At 39.8% G+C, this 23,070-nt stretch overlaps 1 protein-coding gene across 1 annotated transcript in view; it reads left to right on the top strand.

The window, feature by feature from the left end:
- The first annotated feature begins 5,832 nt into the window (after positions 1-5,832).
- si:ch211-244b2.4 (uncharacterized protein LOC541512 homolog) overlaps positions 5,833-23,070 on the top strand; it is a 29,924-nt gene continuing 12,686 nt past the window's right edge. Inside the window, exons 1-5 of the mRNA XM_060903517.1 lie at positions 5,833-5,860; positions 14,886-14,962; positions 17,410-17,632; positions 17,996-18,140; positions 22,440-22,575. Coding sequence (XP_060759500.1) covers positions 5,833-5,860; positions 14,886-14,962; positions 17,410-17,632; positions 17,996-18,140; positions 22,440-22,575 — 609 coding nt within the window. The remainder of the gene's footprint in view (positions 5,861-14,885; positions 14,963-17,409; positions 17,633-17,995; positions 18,141-22,439; positions 22,576-23,070) is intronic.

A 23,070-nucleotide genomic window follows, 5' to 3' on the forward strand; every position in this document is an offset into this window, starting at 1 on the left:
ATTTTGAATGGTGCAGCCATGGTGTAGATTAATATTACTGTCAACGAGTTTGACCATTTGGGCATTCGAATCTGATCCTCAGCAATCCCCTGGCCCCTCCCCCACCCTGCCCCTTAGCTCTGCAGGACTACTCATCAACTGTCACACACACACACACACACACACACACACACACACACCCTGATTGCATTCCCTGATCTCTCCAGGGTTTTCAAATGCTTATTAGGAAATGAGAGGAAAAACTTTTGTTGACATTATGGTTACCCTGTAGGGTGCATCAGTTGCCCCCTAAAAATGAAAAGTTCCTCCGATCATGATGCATTTTTGTTTTTATGTTCCTTTTGGTAAGAAAACACACTGGGTGAAATATTTTGACAAAATTCAAAAGTTTAATGGTGGCACCAGGAGCTCAAAGTTATGGAAAAAGCTGCTATTTTATGACTTTTATGACACAATTTCGATCACTTTTCATGAAACATTATGGCACCTTATAAAGTATACCAAATATCTTAGATACACATTTTTAGTACATATTCTAAATATATTATCAAGCACAGTTTGAGTTTTAGCTGTTCATTGAATCATTGTTCAACTACTTTTAAACAATACAAATGTATTATGAATCACATTAATGCTTCTCAATCCCTTGCAAAGGTTCTTAACATGATCTCTGGCTCACAAGGAATCAATAAATGGAGTCCAACATTGTGATTCAAACCTTACGCGAAAACATAAAATAAGCGTTTTTTTGGCAAAAAATGAACCTCATGGTGCCACCATTAGACTTTTGAATATGGTCAAAACATTTTACAGGATGTCTTTATTGGTGAAAAGGAACACCCAAACAAAAATGCATCAGATTTTATGAAAGTGAGGGCAACTGATGCACCCTATTACCCTGGTTAGCCTAAGTACCGTGTTATTTAACTACATTGTTGTTAATCCATATTTCATTTGAGATTACGATCATAATTTGCGATCAGGCAGATTAGTCCGATAGCCACAGTCCTCTCCACAATTATTGCCCCCCCCCCCTAAATATTAGTAAAAAGGGTTAGGAAAAAAATCCACCTTTTGGTGAACATGCTTTGTCCCACACTGAAAAAAAAGATAAAAATTCAACCTTTAATTGAAATAAATTTATTCAGAGAAAAACAAATCCCTCATCAAGAAATAATAATTTTCAACAAAAAGACATGTGCCACTATTATTGGCACCCTCGCACTGAATACTTTGTACGCCCTCCCTTTGCCATTAAAACAGCACTGAGTCTCTCCTATCCAGGATCCTGTTTGTCAAAGTAAATTTAGGAATCACTGCTTCCTTTTTCTTTTTTTCTCATTTGCATTTTTCATACCGTCTCAACTTTTTCTGATTTGGGGTTGTACATTTTGAGCATTTTTAATCAGATGAGTTTGATAAAACTTATGTGAGAAATAAATCAAGAAGGCAGATGAACTCCTTTACTATTTAAATAATATTGGCTGTCGTTGAGTGGTATATCAGATATATTCCATTCTGAGTCGAAGACGAGTTCAATATCATGCTTTCTGAATAGAATATATCTGATATACCATGAAAAAAGCCATTATTGTTATTATACATACATACATACATACATACATACATACATACGTACATACATACATGGGCGGCACAGTGGTGTAGTGGTTAGCGCTGTCGCCTCACAGTAAGAAGGTCTGGGTTCAAGCCCCGTGGCCGGCAAGGGCCTTTCTGTGCGGAGTTTGCATGTTCTCCCCATGTCCACGTGGGTTTCCTCCGGGTGCTCCGGTTTCCCCCACAGTCCAAAGACATGCAGGTTAGGTTAACTGGTGACTCTAAATTGACCGTAGGTGTGAATGTGAGTGTGAATGGTTGTCTGTGTCTATGTGTCAGCCCTGTGATGACCTGGCGACTTGTCCAGGGTGTACCCCGCCTTTCACCTGTAGTCAGCTGGGATAGGCTCCAGCTTGCCTGCGACCCTGTAGAACAGGATAAAGTGGCTAGAGATAATGAGATGAGACATACATACATACACACTCCTTTCAGGTGTTCAGCGCGTCCTTGTCTTTCAAAATTCTCTCAAAATCTTCCATATTTAATAACAAACCAAACCTAGCGGCCATGTTTGTTTATAAATTGTCACAGTCGCTCACTAGCATGGAAGTTTTACATCTCTGACGTGTCCCTTTTCCAGTTTTTCGATGTCCGTTGGTATGTTTTTCTCCTGTTAATATGCATGAAGACTATCTAATGAAGTTTTGGTAGCCTTTCAGGTGTTCAATGTGTCTTTCTCTTTCCTGGCAAACAAAGAAATGGTTTTGCGCATGCGCAGCAGAAAACTTTCTTATTGGATATTCGCATCAGCTCGACGTGTGAGGTCATGTTGTCTTGACAACCATGCAATATCATAAACCATATTCAACACTCATTTTCCATTGGCTAGAGTGACATAATACACATAGGATAAGCAATATGTGAACAATATTGCATGGTATCAAACCAAATGAATGAATCCCGCTAGAAGGGAATAGAATACATGTTTTTGTTCCATCGAAAAAGTGTCCTGTATATATAATAATACTGAATATTTGGTTACGACATGACTGCCTTTCTCTTCTCAGTAAGGTTGCAAAGGAAAGGGTCTGCTAAGAGAGAACAGAGTATGACGGGTGGCCATGTAGACAGCATGTGGGCTAAGCCCCTGACCTCAGTAGACTCTAGACACAGACCTATGATTAAGCAAATCAAATAGTGACAGTAATAGGAAAAGGAAAATGGAAATGCAAATGGAAAAGAGAATTGCCCTTTTAAATGCCAGGTTAAAATCCATCCATCCATTATCCATAACCGCTTATCCTGTGCAGGGTCACGGGCACGGGCGCAGATAGAGGGGGGACGGGGGGGATTCGTCCCACCCAGATTTAAATTCACCTCGTTCGGTCCCCCCCACTTATAGGGAGGAAAAAACGTCTATGCTGTCTTTCTTTGCATAAGGCAAACCTCACGGAAAAATCAAAAGACTAATTACCATTCGGTTTATTGAGGTGCACAGCAGTACATACATAGTTGCAACTGTGCAGACTGCACGGGTTGCGAGCTCGAGCTTGGTTGCTATGGTTATCCACAACAAGTTTGACAGGCATATCGGGGACAGCCCCTCCTAGTTCAGGACCCCAACATGGCATGATGAAGGGTGCCAAAAGGCAGAAAACGATTGCATTGTTTTTTCAACAAAAAAAAACGGCTATAAGTAAACTGTGCCTTACTTTATCATACCACCTTGCAATTTTTTGATAGTCTGTTCAAAGTAATGTCGTAGTGAAAGTAAAATCGTACGGAGTAGAGATGCCTTTCTGGTAGCCTCCTTCTTTCGGTGGTAGCCTGTAGATACAGTGCTCAGAAGGCAGTTTTAATGTTTAATCTGGCGTTCCCTGCCATAATTTCAGCGAGCATATTGTTTCATAAGGAAACTTTGCGAAGAGTTGTTGACTGACTGCTGCTCACGCAACACACAGGCATAGTTAGAAAGTCAGGATGCACTGGTTTACACCTTACACACACACACGTAGCCCAGCCTCTCGCTATGTTTAACAGTTGGAACTTAGCGGTTTTAAAACTAGTTTTGCAGTTTCTGTGCGTGATGATAATGTGTAAACTTTGGATTTCCATAAGCTATGTTAAAATGTTATCATTGTCCTGGCCTGCAGGTAGTTCCTGGTGATGGCAGTGAGGGAGATGAAATAACATGTATGCACACTACCGTTCAAAAGTTTGGGGTCACCCAGACAATTTTGTGTTTTCCATGAAAAGTCACACTTTTATTTCCCACCATAAGTTGTAAAATGAATCGAAAATATAGTCGAGACATTTTTCTGGCCATTTTGAGCATTTAATCGACCCCACAAATGTGATGCTCCAGAAACTCAATCTGCTCAAAGGAAGGTCAGTTTTATAGCTTCTCTAAAGAGCTCAACTGTTTTCAGCTGTGCTAACATGATTGTACAAGGGTTTTCTAATCATCCATTAGCCTTCTGAGGCAATGAGCAAACACATTGTACCATTAGAACACTGGAGTGAGAGTTGCTGGAAATGGGCCTCTATACACCTATGGAGATATTGCACCAAAAACCAGACATTTGCAGCTAGAATAGTCATTTACCACATTAGCAATGTATAGAGTGGATTTCTGATTAGTTTAAAGTGATCTTCATTGAAAAGAACAGTGCTTTTCTTTCAAAAATAAGTACATTTCAAAGTGACCCCAAACTTTTGAATGGTAGTGTATATATATATATATATATATATATATATATATATATATATATATATATATATATATATATATATATACACACACACACACACACACACACACACACACACATATATACACACAAAATGGAATCATTTGCTGACAGCTCAGTCCCCCCCAGTTCAAAAATCCTATCTGCGCCCCTGGTCACGGGCAAGCTGGAGCCTATCCCAGCTGACTATGGGCGAGAGGCGGGGTACACCCTGGACAAGTCGCCAGATCATCGCAGGGCTGACACACAGAGACAAACAACCATTCACACTAACATTCACACCTGCGGTCAGTTTAGAGCCACCAATTAGCCTAACCTGCATGTCTTTGGACTGTTGGAGAAACTGGAGCACCCGGAGGAAACCCACACAGACAGGAAGAACATGCAAACTCCACACAGAAAGGCCCCTGTTGGCTACTGGGCTCGAACCCAAAACCTTCTTGCTGTGAGGCAACAGTGCTGACCACTACACCACCGTGCTGCCCAGATTAAAATCTGTATTCTTAATTCAGTTTGTGAATCCAGTTATTTATTTATCTTTTTAAATTGCATTTCCATGATTAAACTGAACCTCCATTATTAATATATGAATTCATTAAAGTATTTTTTAAATGAAGTATGTTGTACCTATCGAGTGTTTTATGTTATAAATCTCTTTTTAATTTGAACTATTTATTGATGGACTACTTTTTTATTTATAGTTTTATATAATTCCTTTTTTATTATTGCACAATTAGTGATAAATTAATATTATATAATGTTTTATTACTACAGTATTTCCAGGAGGTCGGCACGGTGGTGTAGTGGTTAGCGCTGTCACCTCACAGCAAGAAGGTCCGGGTTCGAGCCCCGTGGCCGGCGAGGGCCTTTCTGTGTGGCGTTAGCATGTTCTCCCCGTGTCCGCGTGGGTTTCCTCCGGGTGCTCCGGTTTCCCCCACAGTCCAAAGACATGCAGGTTAGGTTAACTGGTGACTCTAAATTGACCGTAGGTGTGAATGTGAGTGTGAATGGTTGTCTGTGTCTATGTGTCAGCCCTGTGATGACCTGGCGACTTGTCCAGGGTGTACCCCGCCTTTCACCCGTAGTCAGCTGGGATAGGCTCCAGCTTGCCTGCGACCCTGTAGGACAGGATAAAGCGGCTAGAGATAATGAGATGAGATGAGATGAGATGAATATTTCCAGGACACCTGAAGTCCTCCATACATTCAGAGTTGTCATATTGTCTTTAGCATACTTTTGGCCACAAGATGTCAGCACTGTGCAACAATTTACAGTGCCACCCAGTGCCCTAGGATTGTTTTTTTATATAAATAATGTGCTTTTTAAACCAATTTTAGAATTATTTAACGAAGTAAACTATACTTCAGATAACCATGTGTGTTTGAAACCTGTAATAACACCTGTTATAACTTTCTTTCAAAGAAAAAAAGGCTATTCAATCCATTCAGACGATATCAAAACCTAACTGGTTTCTGAACTCTGAGGACGAAATGAAATTGAAAGTGTTTTCGTTTTAGTTGTAAATATGGCTTCGTACTACGAGGAGGTTTCAGGTGAGTGTCGAGGGGCAAAACGGCTTTATTTATTTCTTTTTGAGCGGCTGTTGGACTGCAAAACGGCGACATTGTGAGGTTTGTGCTCCTGGTTTGTTAGTGTGTGTGCACTTTATTGTGCTGTAGGCTGCCAGTGAGTTGAGAGCAGTTTTAATGTTGTACACTGTAGCAGTGTCTCCAATCCTAAAGTGAAACCTGATTTTACACCAAACTTAATTTAAGGGTTGTTTTACAATCAGGGTACGCAAGCTAAAAATCACATTTAACACTTATTATCTTCAATATCAAAAGGCTTGACTAAATAAACTTGGTTGTTTATTGTAGCCCTGTGATAGCTCTATTTACCATGCAAAAAAAAAATTGGTGATGACGTTATTTTTGGTGAATGTATGGGTCAGAGGTGGAAAGAGTACTAAAATATTATACTCAAGAACAAGTACTGTTACTCTGATGAAATTTTACTTAAGTACAAGTAAAGTTACCAGACAAAAAATCTACTCAAGTAAAAGTAAAAAGTAGATCATTTAAAATGTACTTTGAGTAAAAGTAAAACGTTACTTTTAACAATGGGTGTTTTCTGCCTCCATTGTGTTGTGCAAAAATGAAAAAGAAGAGGAAACAAGGATATACGTACATCTCAACCCAGATGTTTTATTTAAAGGAAATGTATCAAATTGAATGCTTAGGATAATGCTGCATTAAAACTGAGACAAACAAAAAAGGTCAATACACACAGTCAAGAGCAATTCCAGCGTTATGGACGTGACACTTGAACTCAAAATGGCAACAAATGACCCAGTGCATGTTTTATTGTCTCCCAGTATTTAAACAGGTGTTGCATATTTTAAGGCTGTACCATACTGGAGAAGTGATAGAACAAGAACAATTCCCATAGTACATCTAGGGCATGCCAGAAAATGCCAATAAAAGATGCGTTATGGATGTGACAGAAAAAGTATCACTTTTCTTGGGTGACTGTACATTTTTATCAAACTCTGTGAAATCATAAACCTAATGTCGAAATGGAGATATCCGTTTGATAGAGGGGTCCAAGGTGAATATTAAAAAATCTTTGTTTAAAATATTTTGTATTTCATGCAGAGTTTCGGAAGGAAAAGTCAGCGTTATGGATGTGACGAAATTCCGTTATGGATGTGACGCGTCTGAAATAGACATGGCATATGTTTAGAAAATCAGCAATTTAACCACCATAACCCTTTGAAAAACTCTGTAAATATCAGCTAAAACTATCAAAGTTCTTAAATAATATTTAGGATGGCTATTGTTTTGCTGTTTTGTGGATTTTAGCATACATTTCTGTGGCTTGTGGCAATAATATAGAATTGTACATGATCAAAGTTGATTTTAGCTTGGGTTTTACATTATAAGAAAGAAAGACTGACAGTGACATATTAGGTTGGTTACAAATTGGTTCAACTTATTCACATCTGTAAAATACAGGCCTAGGTGATATCTCTGGGAGTGGTTTTGATGTATTACATGTTGCTTTATTTTTGCATGGTGAGGTTGACATTTACATGGACTTGCCCTCATGTCGTTTACATCGCCCTGACCACACACAAAGCATTGTACACGAAATATGAAAGTGAAATGTTGCGCCGAAATCTCGTAGCTTGCCTGTGTGCACTGTGTGTTATTGAACAATTCAATTCAAACATTATTTGTTTTGCTTAGTATTCCTTTCTGGCCTGTTGGATGTAGAATGGTAGGAGGACTGATCACGTCAGGTTGGCGAGCTAACTTGCTTGCATGATTAGCCAACCGAATAACAGACTAGTTACCGTTATGTTACAGTACCAACAGGTTGCTACTTCAACATTAGCAATGCCATCCACTATTTTTGGAATATAACCAGCTTATTGTCGGTTTTACTATGGAAAGGAAACATTATGATCAGGGGCGCAGATACGTTTTTTGAACTGGGGGGGACAAAAAACTGGGGGGGACAAAAAACTGGGGGGGACAAAGCTGCCAGCAAACCAACCCCAACCCCGATATGCCTGTCAAACTTGTTGTGGGTAACCATAGCAACCAAGCTCGAGCTCGCAACCTGTGCAGTCTGCGCAGCTCAACCAACCGAATATCAGTCTTTGTTTTGTTTTATGTGAGTTGTTGCAACTATATGTATACACTGCTGTGCACCTCAATAAACCGAATGGTAATTAGTCTTTTGATTTTTCCGTGAGGTTTGCCTTATGCAAAGAAAGACAGCATAGACGTTTTTTCCTCCCTATAAGTGGGGGGGACTGAACGAGGTGAATTTAAATCTGGGTTGGACGAATCCCACCCGTCCCACCCTCTATCTGTGCCCGTGATTATGATGCCAATGACAATACTTACCTCAACATGCTTGCGCAGATTAGACGTCGAATTTTTGTATGCCGCAATGGTTGTCTTCTTGGGCACACATAATCTGCATTGCATAATGAAACTGTCACCCCTTTTCTCTACGAAGCTGAAGTGATCACGTATGTAGGGCCAGGGGTGCACTTCATTACTGGAAGAAATTGCGTTTTCTGCAGGGTCGTCCACCACAGGTTCCTCGGTCTCCTCCATGTCCGCAGGGGCGCTTTATCAACACCCGTGGCCCAGGGGCTAGGCCCCTCATAGGCTACCTGTCAACCCTACCCTTACCATTGGCCAAGAAAACACTCTTATTTTATTTGCAATACGTGTCAAGCATTTACAGTGTAAGCGCGTAATTAGCCTAGAAGCCTACGATAGGTTACGTTTGGCTCAGCGTAGCTGCGCAAGGCCCACGCTCACATCGCTCAACACATCCGACCACAGAGGGAGAGAAGAACGCGCGCATTATCATTACAGAGCCGGTTCTGATTATTACCACGGACAGGACAGTGATACTGCGTAACTTTCACGCAGGGGCATGACCAGAGATAACCACACAAGCGCACGTGCGCTAATGTAGACCTATGTGTTGTAAACATAAAACACACCTACAGACAAGTCCTTTTAAAAAATAAAATACATAAAAATAGCTCGGCGGCATGAAAACAAACATTCACTGCAAGACAAGGTGCCCTAGAATCGCCATCAGTTTTTAATACCTATATGGACTTTGTTGTCAGGATTGCACAGCATGAGATATCAAAACTGTACCCAGATACAGGCTTCAAGTTCAGATATTGCATTCCAAATGAGGTATCCACAAGAGAAATGCGTACGAAAGCACGAGCATCAGGAGAGGGTTGCATAACAGAGATTCTATACGCAGATGATCAGGCCATACTCGCTGGATCCATCGAGGAGCTTCAGAATATTCTTCAGTTGTATGATAAGACCTACACCCGCTTTGGTTTACAAATATCATATGTCAAAACAGAAACAATGGCTTTTAACGTCAATGAGGATATCAAATGTAAACCAAGTATCATTTCCCTTGGCGGCACTAATATTAAAAACATCCGCACCTTTAAATATCTTGGTTATAATGTCAGCAACTGTGATGAATCCTCACACTTCCTGCATGCTAGGATAAGTGCTGCATTCATGAAATGGAATGAACTGAAACACGTTCTAACTGACCACCGAATACTACTAAAAACCCGTATAAAGTTCCTAGTGGCATGCGTTCGATCTCGCCTCCTGTACAGCACACAGGCATGGCAACTATCATCCAGTGAAATTCACAAAATTGAGGTAGTGTGGCATGGCTTCCTAAGGAAAATGATTAAAGGAGGATATAAACAAAAGAATGCCCCTGACCAAAAGAACACTACAAATGAAGATATAGACTGGAGCTACAAGATGTCCAATGCTGACCTCCGGAAACTGACAGGAACCCAGGATATAAAACTATCCTGCTACGTACAACAACTAAAATATATTGCTCACGTTTGCTGGATGGGCAATAACCAAGTGCAAAAGCAGCTCCTGTTTGACAAAAATGGTTACAAATGGACGAAATGGGAAAATCTGCTGGGCATAGACACCCAACAGATAAGACATATGATGATGGACAAATCAAACTTTGAGCAACTGCTGCAACTGCTACAGCAGAAGCAGCCCTAGAGAGTTTAACTTTTGACAGGGGAACATGATGATGATGATGATGAAGGTACTTGGCTCGGCGGCCACATGAAACGTAAACACCATGGACAGCGGCCAAACTCATAACTCTACAGACCGAAATACACGTAACCAAGTCCTACTAGGGTCTATTTTACCGATCTATGTTCAAGCATCATGCAAGTCTTCCTTCTCCTTGAATAAGACCGTGCATTCAACTGCCTTTTTGACATGACTGCATCGAAATACCACTCAACAATATTTCACGCACTCCATCAAGAAAAAAGTTAAACATGATGAACACAGGCATACTGTTTTGAGCATACGATTTTTTAAAAAGAAACTAGCTACATCAAAGTCCTTCAATAAACCCATCCTTTAGCGCAAATGAGCTTAACCTAGTTCAAAGCATGATGCTAGCAGTAGCTGCATAAGGCAAAATCATGTGGGCCTTTCGTCAACAACAAGCCACGGCGGGCAAACATTAATAATCAAGTGTCCTTACCTTAAAACGCTGTCTTGACCACAGAACTTCTCAAGTATTTCACTTAAATCCACACAGGTTAACAACACACCCAACACAGCTAGCGAGAAATGTGGATCTGCACTAGCTTTGTATTGCTATTCCCCTCAGTATGCTTACTCTGTCTGCTGCCCGAACTGTGAAAATTATAGGCTACAATCTTTTCATCAATTTCTTCAGTAGATGCCGTTTTAGACATTTTATTATCCCCATCGAAATATGCTATTATACTAACAGGATTATAACTCAAATCACACGACACGTATTCAAATCACAACTGATTTATTTTACTGTTGGACAGATCATAGCATATCTAGCCTAGCTGCTGGTAGGCTGATAACTGATAAGTAGCTGATATTCTGAACAGATTGATGATCCTTACCTTAAAAAGTATGTGACTTTAGGCAACGATTCTATAATTACCTGCATCTCTCTCTTTTTTTCCTTTTATGCGCCCCGCTAACACGTGAATGCTTCATCTTTCAAAGCCTCTAAATTTGTGTCTCAGTAGTCTGCAGTCTTTGGCGCGCTTTCGTGCGTGACGTTACATTTTGTTATATTTTATTCTGGTACAGTTGTGGGTGTTCGTTTCGCGAACCACATCCACCATGTCTCTTACAGCAGGCTACTGTGTGCTCATTTATTTCTAACCTTATTTCTATCCGTACATTAATGTAGGCCCACGATTCCGACAGTTTATTATTTTATTAATATTACAAGGCCCCTGATTGGCTGTGGCCCAGGGGCTTGAGCCCCCCGAAGCCCCCCCTTAAAGCGCCGGTGCATGTCCGCCATCGTCTGTGTGAGACTCGCGTGCACGACAACTGTCCTTCCCGTGATTCATTTCCAGAGCGCATTTCCCCTTCTCCGTTTTAGCCTTTTTTTATTTTTTATTTATTTATTTTTTTTACTCAGTAACGGTTGTGATGTAAAATGTACCAAAGTACACTACTTAAAAGAAAACATACTTAAGTAAAAGTAAAAGTACACTCTTTAAAAATTACTTGAAAAAGTATAAGTACACAAAAAAGCTACTCAAGTACAGTAACGCGAGTAATGTAATTCGTTACTTTCCACCTCTGGGTAGGGTGCATCAGTTGCCCTCACTTTCATAAAATCTGATGCATTTTTGTTTGGGTGTTCCTTTTCACCAATAAAGACATCCTGTAAAATGTTTTGACCATATTCAAAAGTCTAATGGTGGCACCATGAGGTTCATTTTTTGCCAAAAAACGCTTATTTTATGTTTTCGCGTAAGGTTTGAATCACAATGTTGGACTCCATTTATTGATTTCTTGTGACCCAGAGATCATGTTAAGAACCTTTGCAAGGGATCGAGAAGCATTAATGTGATTCATAATACATTTGTATTGTTTAAAAGTAGTTGAACAATGATTCAATGAACAGCTAAAACTCAAACTGTGCTTGATAATATATTTAGAATATGTACTAAAAATGTGTATCTAATATATTTGGTATACTCTATAAGGTGCCATAATGTTTCATGAAAAGTGATTGAAATTTTGTCATAAAAGTCATAAAATAGCAGCTTTTTCCATAACTTTGAGCTCCTGGTGCCACCATTAAACTTTTGAATTTTGTCAAAATATTTCACCCAGTGTGTTTTCTTACCAAAAGGAACATAAAAACAAAAATGCATCATGATCGGAGGAACTTTTCATTTTTAGGGGGCAACTGATGCACCCTAATGTATGGCAATATATGTCATATTTAGCAAAATTACTCGTGTCATTTAGAAAAAGTGCTTTTTTGACCACAGGTAGCTCCAGAAGGGATGCACTTAAATCATTCTTTATACCATAAAATAAATATTTGGTTCCATATCATTGGAAACATAGTTAAGTTTTAATGTTGAATGACAGTAAGTTTTCAGACTATTTTGATCAAATTAGTATGTAATTGTGTCAAAAAAAGTCCTCTCCGAGACAGCTAATTTTTCAATATAAAATAACATATCTAAAATGATTATTTTCATCCTAAAATGTGGTCAAAATATTGGGACATAAATATTAGAGACAACTAACACAAAGCTTACAGCCTTATATTTAAAAGCACTATGGAAGTAGTGGATTCTGAATTGTCAAAAAAAATGTCTTCTCCGAGAATCACTTCATTTGTTTCTCCCAGCCCTGCTTAAAGCTACACTTAATCTTGTTATAATACAAACTATTACACATGCCTATCTGTTCTTTAACTTGTCCTTCACTTAAAAACTGGTACAAGAACCAGTTTGAATCAATTTGAATTTTGGACCCCTGTGACACAAACTTTGTACCCTGATTGTAAAACAACCCTTAACCTGATTGCCTTGAAAGATAAAATCAAAATCCAAGTCAAAGTTGTTATTGTCATATCCACAGAAAAACAAGTGAATATGAAATTCTTTGGTTTGCACAGACAGCCCTAATGGAGTGCCAACTTTAAGTAAAATGAGCAATTTATGAGACACAAACCAATAAACAGAGCAGATAAGAAAAGATATAAAATCTTTACAGTCCAGAGGGGATGTAGGTTTAAAATAAATAAGTGTTGCCATGCAAAACAAACCTTGCCCGGCAGCACTTATTTTATACCTAGTATATGTTGATAATGGGGTGGCACGGTGGTGTAGTGGTTAGCGCTGTCGCCTCACAGCAAGAAGGTCCAGGTTCGAGCCCCGTGGCCGACGAGGGCCTTTCTGTGCAGAGTTTGCATGTTCTCCCCGTGTCCGCGTGGGTTTCCTCCGGGTGCTCTGGTTTCCCCCACAGTCCAAAGACATGCAGGTTAGGTTAACTGGTGACTCTAAATTGACCGTAGGTGTGAATGTGAGTGTGAATGGTTGTCTGCGTCTATGTGTCAGCCCTGTGATGACCTGGCGACTTGTCCAGGGTGTACCCCGCCTTTCGCCCGTAGTCAGCTGGGATAGGCTCCAGCTTGCCTAGGAAAAAAAAGCGGCTAGAGATAATGAGATGAGATGTTGATAATGGTAATATTTCTCAATCATCAGCTGTCAGGTTATAGTCCTATGAAAATCCATGACCTTGAGTTTGACGTTTCAGAGTCTTCAAGGTCAAAGGTCATGGCGGCAACTGAAAGCCCATATAGGACTTCTTATACAGTGGTGCTTGAAAGTATGTGAACCCTTTAGAATTTTCTGTATTTCTGCATAAATATGACCTAAAACATCATCAGATTTTCACACAAGTCCTAAAAGTAGAACCCAGTTAAACAAATGACAAATGTTGGTTTTGGTTTGAAGTCAAATGATGAAGTTGAAGAAAGTTATCGCAAAAAAAAAAAGATTTTGACCTTTCCAGTGACCTTGACCCAATTACCCCCAAAATTTAATCAAGTAAACTATGGACCATTGCCCACCTACCCTGAAAATTTGAAGTTAATTGGTGAAACCATCTAGACGCTAGATTGTTAACAGTCAGACACACAAACAAACAGACAAACAAACAAACTGAATACAATACCTCACCCCACTTACTCTGTCATGGGTGAGATAATAACTGACAGCACATACAGTAGCCTATATACAATAGAATGATGATCTGCATATATACAACTAAAAGGGCACATGGTAGAGGGCATATCTATGCCAACCTACATACATATTATCAACATCAAAATCAAGTCACTTGAAAATAGAATAATACTAAAGCTGTACACCAAATTTCATCAAAATCCATTCATTACTTTTTGAGTTACGTTGGGAAAACCCAGAAAAATCCTGGATCCACATACATATCAGGATTTGCATCAAAATCTAATCTCTTGTTCCTTGGCCCATGACTCACCTTTCCTCAGAATTTCATCAAAATACGTTCCCTACTTTTTGAGTTACATTGGGAACAGCAAAAAAAAAAAAATCCTGGGTCCGCTGACATATCTGGATTCTGGATCCACATACATGTTCATATTTGCATCAAAATTGAATAACTTGTTCCTTGGACCATGGCTCACCTTTCCTCAGAATTTCCTCAAAATCAGTTCACTACTTTTTGGGTTACATTGGGAAAACCCAAAAAATTCTGGATCTGCTTACATATTTGGGTCCTGGATCCGCATACATATCCAAATGTGCATCAAAATCTAATAACTTGTTCATTAGCCCATGGCTCACCTTTCCTCCAAATTTCATCAAAATCCATTCACTACTGTTTGAGTTACATTGGGAAAAGCAAAAAAAAATTCCTGGAGACGTATAGGTATCTGGATTTGCATCAAAATTTAAGCAATTGTTCCTCTGCCCATGGCTCATTTTTCCTCAAAATTGCATCAAAATCCATTCACAACTTTCTGAGTTATGTTGGGAACAGTCAAACAAACAGAGGCAAAAACATAACCTCCTCCAACAAAGTTGGCGGATGTAATAAAATAGCTGACTGCAGTAGAGTGACTGACTGACTGCATATTGTTGGTGTGATCATTGCCTTTCTCTTTCTATAGATAACAGCGGGTCAGATTTCAGCGACACTGACACAGATTTAGATTCGGATTCGGATTCGGCCTCAGCAGCAGCACAGGTGACATCTACACTCCACTCCTGTTCGGGTAGCCTGACTACTCCTGTTTTGTATTCAGGCCTCCATCACTGAACTTCAGTTTGATACAAGAGACTAAAACTGTAATGAATTCATCTATGATCAGGGGTGTTTCTAGGGACTCTGGGGGGCCCCAGGCAAAAGGGACTTGGCCCATCCCCCCACCTACATCCAGAGAAAGGCACATCATACATACACTTAAAAATTCAACCAAACCTTTTATTTTCAAAAACATAAACCAACTGCATATACATATAAATAGCAACATGTACGTGTTACAACAACAATGCATTCCTTTAGGTCGTTGTATCAGGAGTAATTCCAAACCTCAAGTTCTTCTTAAGGTTCCTTCATGACATAGAGTTTTTCCTTGCCACCATTGCCTCTGGTTTACTCATGAGAGAAAAATGTATACATTTAAAATTTATGTCTGGAATTTTCATATTTCTGTAAAGCTGCTTTGTGAAATTGTCTATTGTTAAAAGTGCAATATAAATAAAAAAATAAGTGAATTGAATTAATGTCCCAGGGACCCATTTTACAGCTTTAACTACTACAGCAACATAGTAATACTTATCTTTTTAAATGTGCAGTTTCTAAAATGTTCTTAGTTTTTAGCAGCATAAACATTTCACATGGTAATATAATGTAAACTGGACTGACAAATACCTTTCATTTTCACTTTATTCTTATAAAATTTGAATATGATTTTTAAAAATTCAAGTTGACTAAGGGAATTGAGACAAGCACATAAAGTTTTGTTTCAAAATCATTATTTTTAGGATTGTTCTGTAATAGTAAAAGAAAAATCAATATTCATATATAATCAATAGTCATATAGAATCTAAGAGACAGATGTTCACTGTTCTGTAATCATCTTATAATTTAGAAAACTTGCGCATTAGTAAGAATAAGAAAAGCCCATCAGTAGGTAACCACATTACAACATGTGAGCTGACATTACTGGGCAGGAATGGCCCAAATCTAAAGACTGATACAAGAGCTCTTCATTCAAAGATGAATCAAATCTTAAGGGAAAAAAAGAGTCACTAGAAATCTGAGCAAATCTGACAAGGGCCAAAGTGTGCTGGCTAGATGTCTGGGTCTGAGCATCTCCAAAATTGTACATCTTGTGGGATGTTCCTGGTATACAGTGGTTAGTACCTACCAAAAGTGACCCAAGGACGGACAACCGGTGAACCGGCAATAGGGTCATGGGTGTTGAGGGCTCACTGATTCGCATAGGGCATGAAGGCTAGCCCATATGGTCCAATCCCACAGAAGAGCTACTATAGCCCAAACTACTGAAAAAGTTAATGCTGACACCTTTCTGTTTTAGCCAGCATTAACTTTTTTCATTTTTGGTAGGTACTAACCATTGCATACCAGGAACACCCCACAAGATGTGCCATTTTCAAGATGCTTAGACCCAGTCATCTCACCATCACAATTTGGCCCTTGTCAAAGTCACTCAGATCCTTACGCTTGCCCATTTTTCCTGCTTCCAACACATCAACTTCAAGAACTGACTGTTCTCTTGCTGCTTAATATATCCCACCCTTTGACAGGTGCCACTGTAATGAAGTAATCAATGTTATTCACTTCACCTGTCAGTTGGTCAGAACATTATGGCTGATCGGTGTACACAGCAAAATCTTCAGTGTTGTTATTTTAGGTCCATCTACTCTCATCATCATAAGGGTTCATTCATCACTGGGATAGTGCCATGTAGCCTTATAACTAATATCCTAAATTGTGATTAGCACTCTATATAACTAAGTAAACAGATTCAGATAACTCCTCTCACTCTAACGTGGTAGATAATGCATCTAATTTTAGGGTGTGTAATTGTACATAGGGGCAGCATGGTGGTGTAGTGGTTAGCACTATTGCCTCACAGCAAGAAAGTTCCAGGTTCAAACCTTATGGCCGACAGCGGCCTTTCTATGTGGAGTTTGTATGTTCTCCCTGTGTCTGCATGGGTTTCCTTCCACAGTTCAAAGACATGTAGTTACTGTAAGTTAACTGGCTACTCTAAATTGTCCATTGATCAAACTTGGATCTGCCAAGTTTAAATGCCCTAGATACACCAATGATGGACTGTTAAAATGTCATCAGTGGTGCCTTTACAGCCCTTGCTGGCTATGGGGAAACGAAGAAGAATTGTACATATACAGTCCAACAAACTACCCTATCAGTAATACACATGGTCCCTTAGCCACTGATACTTCACAGTATAAATGCCTAATGATTACTCTCAGGGTGTCTGAACAGCATTTACAGTATGTTGTTTTCTAAACTGCTTGATGTTCTAATAAGAACACTAATGAGTCATGAGGTTTAGCACTAGGAACCAGCTTAGAAATGTAAAAGAAGAGGAATCTGAGTGTGGAATGAAGCATCTGTCTTGTTGTCTGTCCTAAAAGCAGGTTTGCACATACTACAACAAAGGCCACTGTCGCAATGGCTCGGAGTGTCCAGACCTGCACGTGTGTAAGTACTCTTTGAAAGGCACTTGTCGCTACGGTGCCAACTGTCGCCTCAGTCATACCCCGAACTCCAGTGGGCCATTTGCACAGAAAAATGGAGAGAATCGGAGTCATAGCAGGAAGACTCATGGTCGCAGAGAACGCAGTCGCAGCTCTTCGTCTGGTACGTGTAGTCATGTTTTTTATATCTGTCTTTTAATGGTTTGAGGTTTTGTATTCAGTAGTCAAGTTTTCTGTGGTGCCCCAAGCTCTTTGAAGGAAAAAAATAAGCATACAGATCACCAAGATCCCACCAATCAGGGTTCTCTACTCACCTGTCACTCGTGTTGCACGTCAATTCAGAAAGCTTCATGTTTTGCATTAGAATTCATGTTTTCTCGCCTAGCCAATGCATGCATTTTTATGGATGTGGCTTTGGAAAAAATATTGAAGGAAGGGTCTGTATTTATTTGCATTGTGAGTTTTAAAAATCCTTCACCTGACTTTCAGATAAATTGATTGTTTTATTTGATTTATCATCTTCCAGACAGTGATACAGACAGCAGCAAGCCTTATAGATGGCAGTTGAATTTAGGCAACGGCTGGGAGGATGTTGCCAACGATTATGTCCTGGAAGCTCAGTACTCACGACCTAACACTAAAGGCATCAAGATTTACAACACTCCCTGTGGGTATGTATGCCAAGCAATTTTTTCAGAAGAACAACTATTCATCAGTGCCAGTTGATGTTACCGAGCCAGCTCATATTTTAGTTCTTTTTTTTTTTTTCAAATTAGGTAATTAAAGAAGCCAAGTCAAACCAAGAAGCTTTTATTTGTTACACATACACTCAAGCACACAGTGAAATTTAACCTAAAGGTTAACTAAGAGGCTGTCCACACGGCAACGGATTCAGGTGAATCTGATAAAATTGTTTATCGTTTCGGCCTGGCGTCCGCACGGCACCGGCGTTTTGGGTGCCCCAAAACTATATTTTTTGAGAACGGGTTCCAGAGTGGAAAAATCTGGCAACGGCGCCGTTGCGAAGTCATCTGGATGAGTAGAACGGATTTGTTTACGATGATGTCACAACCACATGACTAGAACAAGCAGCACTCTCGCTGTTTTGTATGAACCCCTGCATTGCATTCACTTTTGTATACAGCTTTTCTTTTAAATAAACAAGTAACTAAACCATTTCTTGAATTTCTTTTTTTTATTGGATAAGACTGCTTTTCAAAATGTTCACACACAATATAAAAAGTTATATAAATTATATAAAAATGCTTTTCAAAATGTTCACACACAATAAGAAAATTAAGTTATATAAAACTATGCACACTAATAAAACTAATTTGTACACACAGAAGGCACGATTTCCTCGTGTAGTCGCAGCCATCTTCTTCTTGTTGTTGTGTGTTTGTTCCTGTGAGTGCTTCACGCCGGGTAGAAGAAGGGGTTTATGCACATGCGTCCTACTTCTTCTATTGTTCTGGTGTCTCCGATGGGACTGTCTTACAGCGCACGTAGAGGTGTGGCATGTGTATTGCATCGTTTTCAGCAAGTGTTGTGTTGCCATATGTACCTGATATTTTACTGATCCGTTGCCTATGTGGACGCAATTTTTTTTTTATAAAATCTCGTTGCCATTGTCGTGTGGATGTAGCCTAAATGCAGATGCATTTAACCCATCTGAAGCAGTGAACACACATGCACACACAAGTGAGCAATGAGCACACACACATACCCAGAGCAATGGGCAGCTATGCTACAGCACTTGGGGAGCAGTTGTGGGTTAGTTGCCCTTACTCAAGGACACTTTAGCCCAACCTCAGGCCATGACTGCCCCATGTTAACCTCACCACATGTCTTTGGACTATGGGGGAAACTGGAGCACCCGGAGGAAACCCATGCAGACACAGGGAGAACATGCAAACTCCATACAGAAAGGCCCCCATTAGCCGCTGGGCTTGAACCCAGAACCTTCTTGCAGTGAGGCGACAGTGCTAACCATTACACCACTGTGCCGCCCACATCCGCATACCAGTGTCTGCAAGTTAAATGCAATTCTTTGAAAGAAATCACTTGAAATAAATAATGGAAACATAAATAAAACTTTCTTCGTGTATTTATAGCAAGAAACATTTAAAAGCAAAAAACTACAATACCTATTGAAGTCACAGCTACTGTAGATTAAAACAGACAGATAGATGTACTTTAATCTATCACTTATTACCCTGTAAATACATGGAAAACAATGCAAAATTATTCGTTCATCTTTAGTCATTACTTTATCCTGGTGAGTGTCATGGTGAATCCAGAGCCTATCCTGGGAATCCTGGGCACAAAGCAAGAAAGAAACTGGCACAATAGACCCCTTGCGCGTGACGTCACACATCACGTAATAATTTCTCCTGGGGGACAACCAGACATTGTCTTTCCTGTAAGCAAGGCTTAAACTGTTTTAAACATGGTTCATTTTTGCACTGTTTTTGGTTGTTCAAATAGAGAAAAGATAAAAGGTATTACCTTTGTCTTTGGAACTTTGTCTTGAATTTCTGATTGTGACTTAGGAACTTGACTTGGGCATTTCTTTAGAAAGGAAATATCTCTGATCCGGGAGTAGGAGATGTTTTTCACAGCAGTAGGAAGAACCTAGTACACCTTTTTATCTGTAACTGTCAGTGAATCCTTTTGTTTCACTCCAGCTTCGAGCCCACAACAATGATGCTCTGTGAGAACAGCTCTCTCCAAGGCCTGCCATACAGTCACAGTGTGCGGCCACCATCTCGCCATTTTTTTCAATGGCAGTCCACGGAGTTAATGGTTTTTCGGTCATTCTTTGCGAGTAGTTAATCTGGAATAGAACATAGGTTGTGTTCAGTCACATGACTTTTGCTTGCGAGTTTACTTCCGGTGAATGTAGTGGTGGTCAGGCAAATCGATTTGGCCGCCGGCATGCAAAGAGCTAGTGAAACCATCTCTGACTATTTTCGCAGGTGAGAGGCCAATATACGGTCAGGATACCTTCAGGAAATTGCTCTTTGCAATGGGATAGATCCTTACACGCCAGTAAAGAAGGATTTTTCCAATGAGTTGAAAAATCATCCATCCGTTGAATTCCCCAACATCTCAAACTACCTGGTAGACATCATTCTACACGAACACACAGATGAAAACCTGGAAGAGCATGGAGGCAAACAGTTTTTATATGTGACTGGGTTAAAGGTCTGGGGATCAGGACACTACAAGATAAATCCTGTATCATTTTTGCCTGAGTAAGTAGGCACTTTTGGGCTTTTTGTACGTGTCTTTGCAGTAGTTGCTAGGATGCTACAAATGTAAACAAACCACAGCCACTTAATTCTCAGTCCTCCCTGCTCTTCTCTTCCAGCAAATGATAAGGGTTTAAAAAAAAACAGAGAAAATGCAGTAAGAAGATATATTCCAACATCTATGTAGGTAACACTAGGCCACAAATCTGCATCGTCACTCCAATCATTTTGAGGAATTTTATACAGATCATAACCATGAATCAACTCTAATTTCTGCATATATCTATCCTTTGCTTCTTTCTGACTTAGAGTATTCAAGTAATCCAGTGGTAAAGCTTTTTTAGCTGTAGTTTTCTTCAAACTACAGACGTTTGCCATCTTCAATACCGCTTGTCTTGAGTATGTAAACAAAGTTTGCTTGTCCCTCAGGACAAGGGTAGCAATGATTGCTAACAGAAGTGTGACGTCAGTGCAAAAGGTCTGTAGAGAAGCCAATCTATCAACTGACATCTTTCCCAAGGGCTCCAAAGTAAACATAGTGCAAATTGCATGACAAGTATAAGAAAACTATACTGTACAAAACTACACTTGAAGTTCAAATGAAGGATGATATAGTAAACACATGAGACAGGATAGGTGACTACACAGTAAAACAGAGGACAGCATGAGGATAAAATCAAATCAAGTCAGGGTTTATGGTCTTCTTGCATGAGTAACAGCCATGCCTTAAGTGAGGAATTAAATTTTTGTCTAGAACCACAGTCCTAGTTTAGGGTTTAGTAAATGAAGAGTAGGCCTGGGATAGCAGTCCAGGTAAAACTATACCACACTAATTCTTAACATCCCCAGTTGGTAGGGTAGCTGTTGTTTGATGGGGAGAACTTGATAGTGGGACGGAAATAGACATTTTTAACTGTATGACCTAACTGCAAAGCTGAATATACTGAGAATGGTTTGGTAAAGCAAAGTAGCAGTATATGACAATGTATAATGGTAGCTGCAAAATTATATGCCAGTTATGTGACACACTGTGAGTACTGGACATGTCACTATTAGTGATACTAATACTACACTACACGGAGTGACAATCTTGCTCCATATGAGTCCCAGGCTCAGCTGGCTTATATCACCCGGTAAGGGCCCCTGTCCAGGGTACGGACAACAGAGCGCCTCTGGCAGCAGGGAGGCACTGTCTTACTCAAGCAGAAGACACTCTTGCAGTACAGTGGTTGAGTAATGCATCTTGGTGCTTGGAAGAACTGAGTTTTGCAAAGTCAGCAAGCAACAGAACCGTCCAATTAGAGAACACTGTGGGGGCAGCTTTGGAGCGTCCCAATTGTCACAATTTTTTATGCCATTGGAATTCAGTCCAGAGAGGCATTTATGGGAGCCCGACAATAAATGGCCTGACTTATCATGCAAGGTATGGAGGTGCAGTGAAAGACGCGGTCATAATTTTATTTCGAAGGCAGGGAAAGCAGCTCATAAGCGAGCAAACAAATAGTAAACACCTCCCAGTCATTATCGGACACATTGGACTACCATAATGTAACACACTTGTAGATTTAGATCAGAACAAAAACATGGCTTAATTGTTAATCCCTGAAGAATAGGATGAGTATCTTCGAGAGACCAATCAAGGCTTTGTTGTTTGGTATACAAACTGTAAGAAATTGCTCTGATTACCTACCTCATATGTTTCATTTGCATGTGAAGTGCTCTGTCTATCGACTTTACACGCATGCGCATCTTGAAGAAGACCAAGCTGCGAGTCAGACGCAAAGGCTCCCAACACAGTAATTGGCTGTGGTATTACCGAGGTAACCACGGCTGGTATCAGTATGGAAAGAAGGTAAGTCTTGGAACACTCAGGTCTAATAATGTCAATGTTTTCTTCAGCATTCTCCCTGTACATATTCAACACATTGAACACTACAGAGAAAATGTGCAAAAGGTAAATAAGGAATATAGACAGAGTGGAGAATGCTTGAAAGTTTGTGAACCCTTTAGAATTTTCTATATTTCTGCATAAATATGACCTAAAACATCATCAGATTTTCACACAAGTCCTAAAAGTAGACAAAGAGAACCCAGTTAAACAAATGAGACAAAAATATTATACTTGGTCATTTATTTATTGAGGAAAATTATCCAAAATTATATATCTGTGAGTGGCAAAAGTATGTGAACCTTTGCTTTCAGTATCTGGTGTGACCCCCTTGTGCAGCAATAACTGCAACTAAATGTTTCCGGTAACTGTTGATCAGTCCTGCACACTGGCTTGGAGGAATTTTAGCCATTCCTCCGTACAGAACAGCTTCAACTCTGGGATGTTGGTGGGTTTCCT

The sequence above is a fragment of the Neoarius graeffei genome, chromosome 21 (assembly GCF_027579695.1).
Source record: "Neoarius graeffei isolate fNeoGra1 chromosome 21, fNeoGra1.pri, whole genome shotgun sequence".
In the NCBI taxonomy this organism is placed as follows: Eukaryota; Metazoa; Chordata; class Actinopteri; order Siluriformes; family Ariidae; genus Neoarius; species Neoarius graeffei.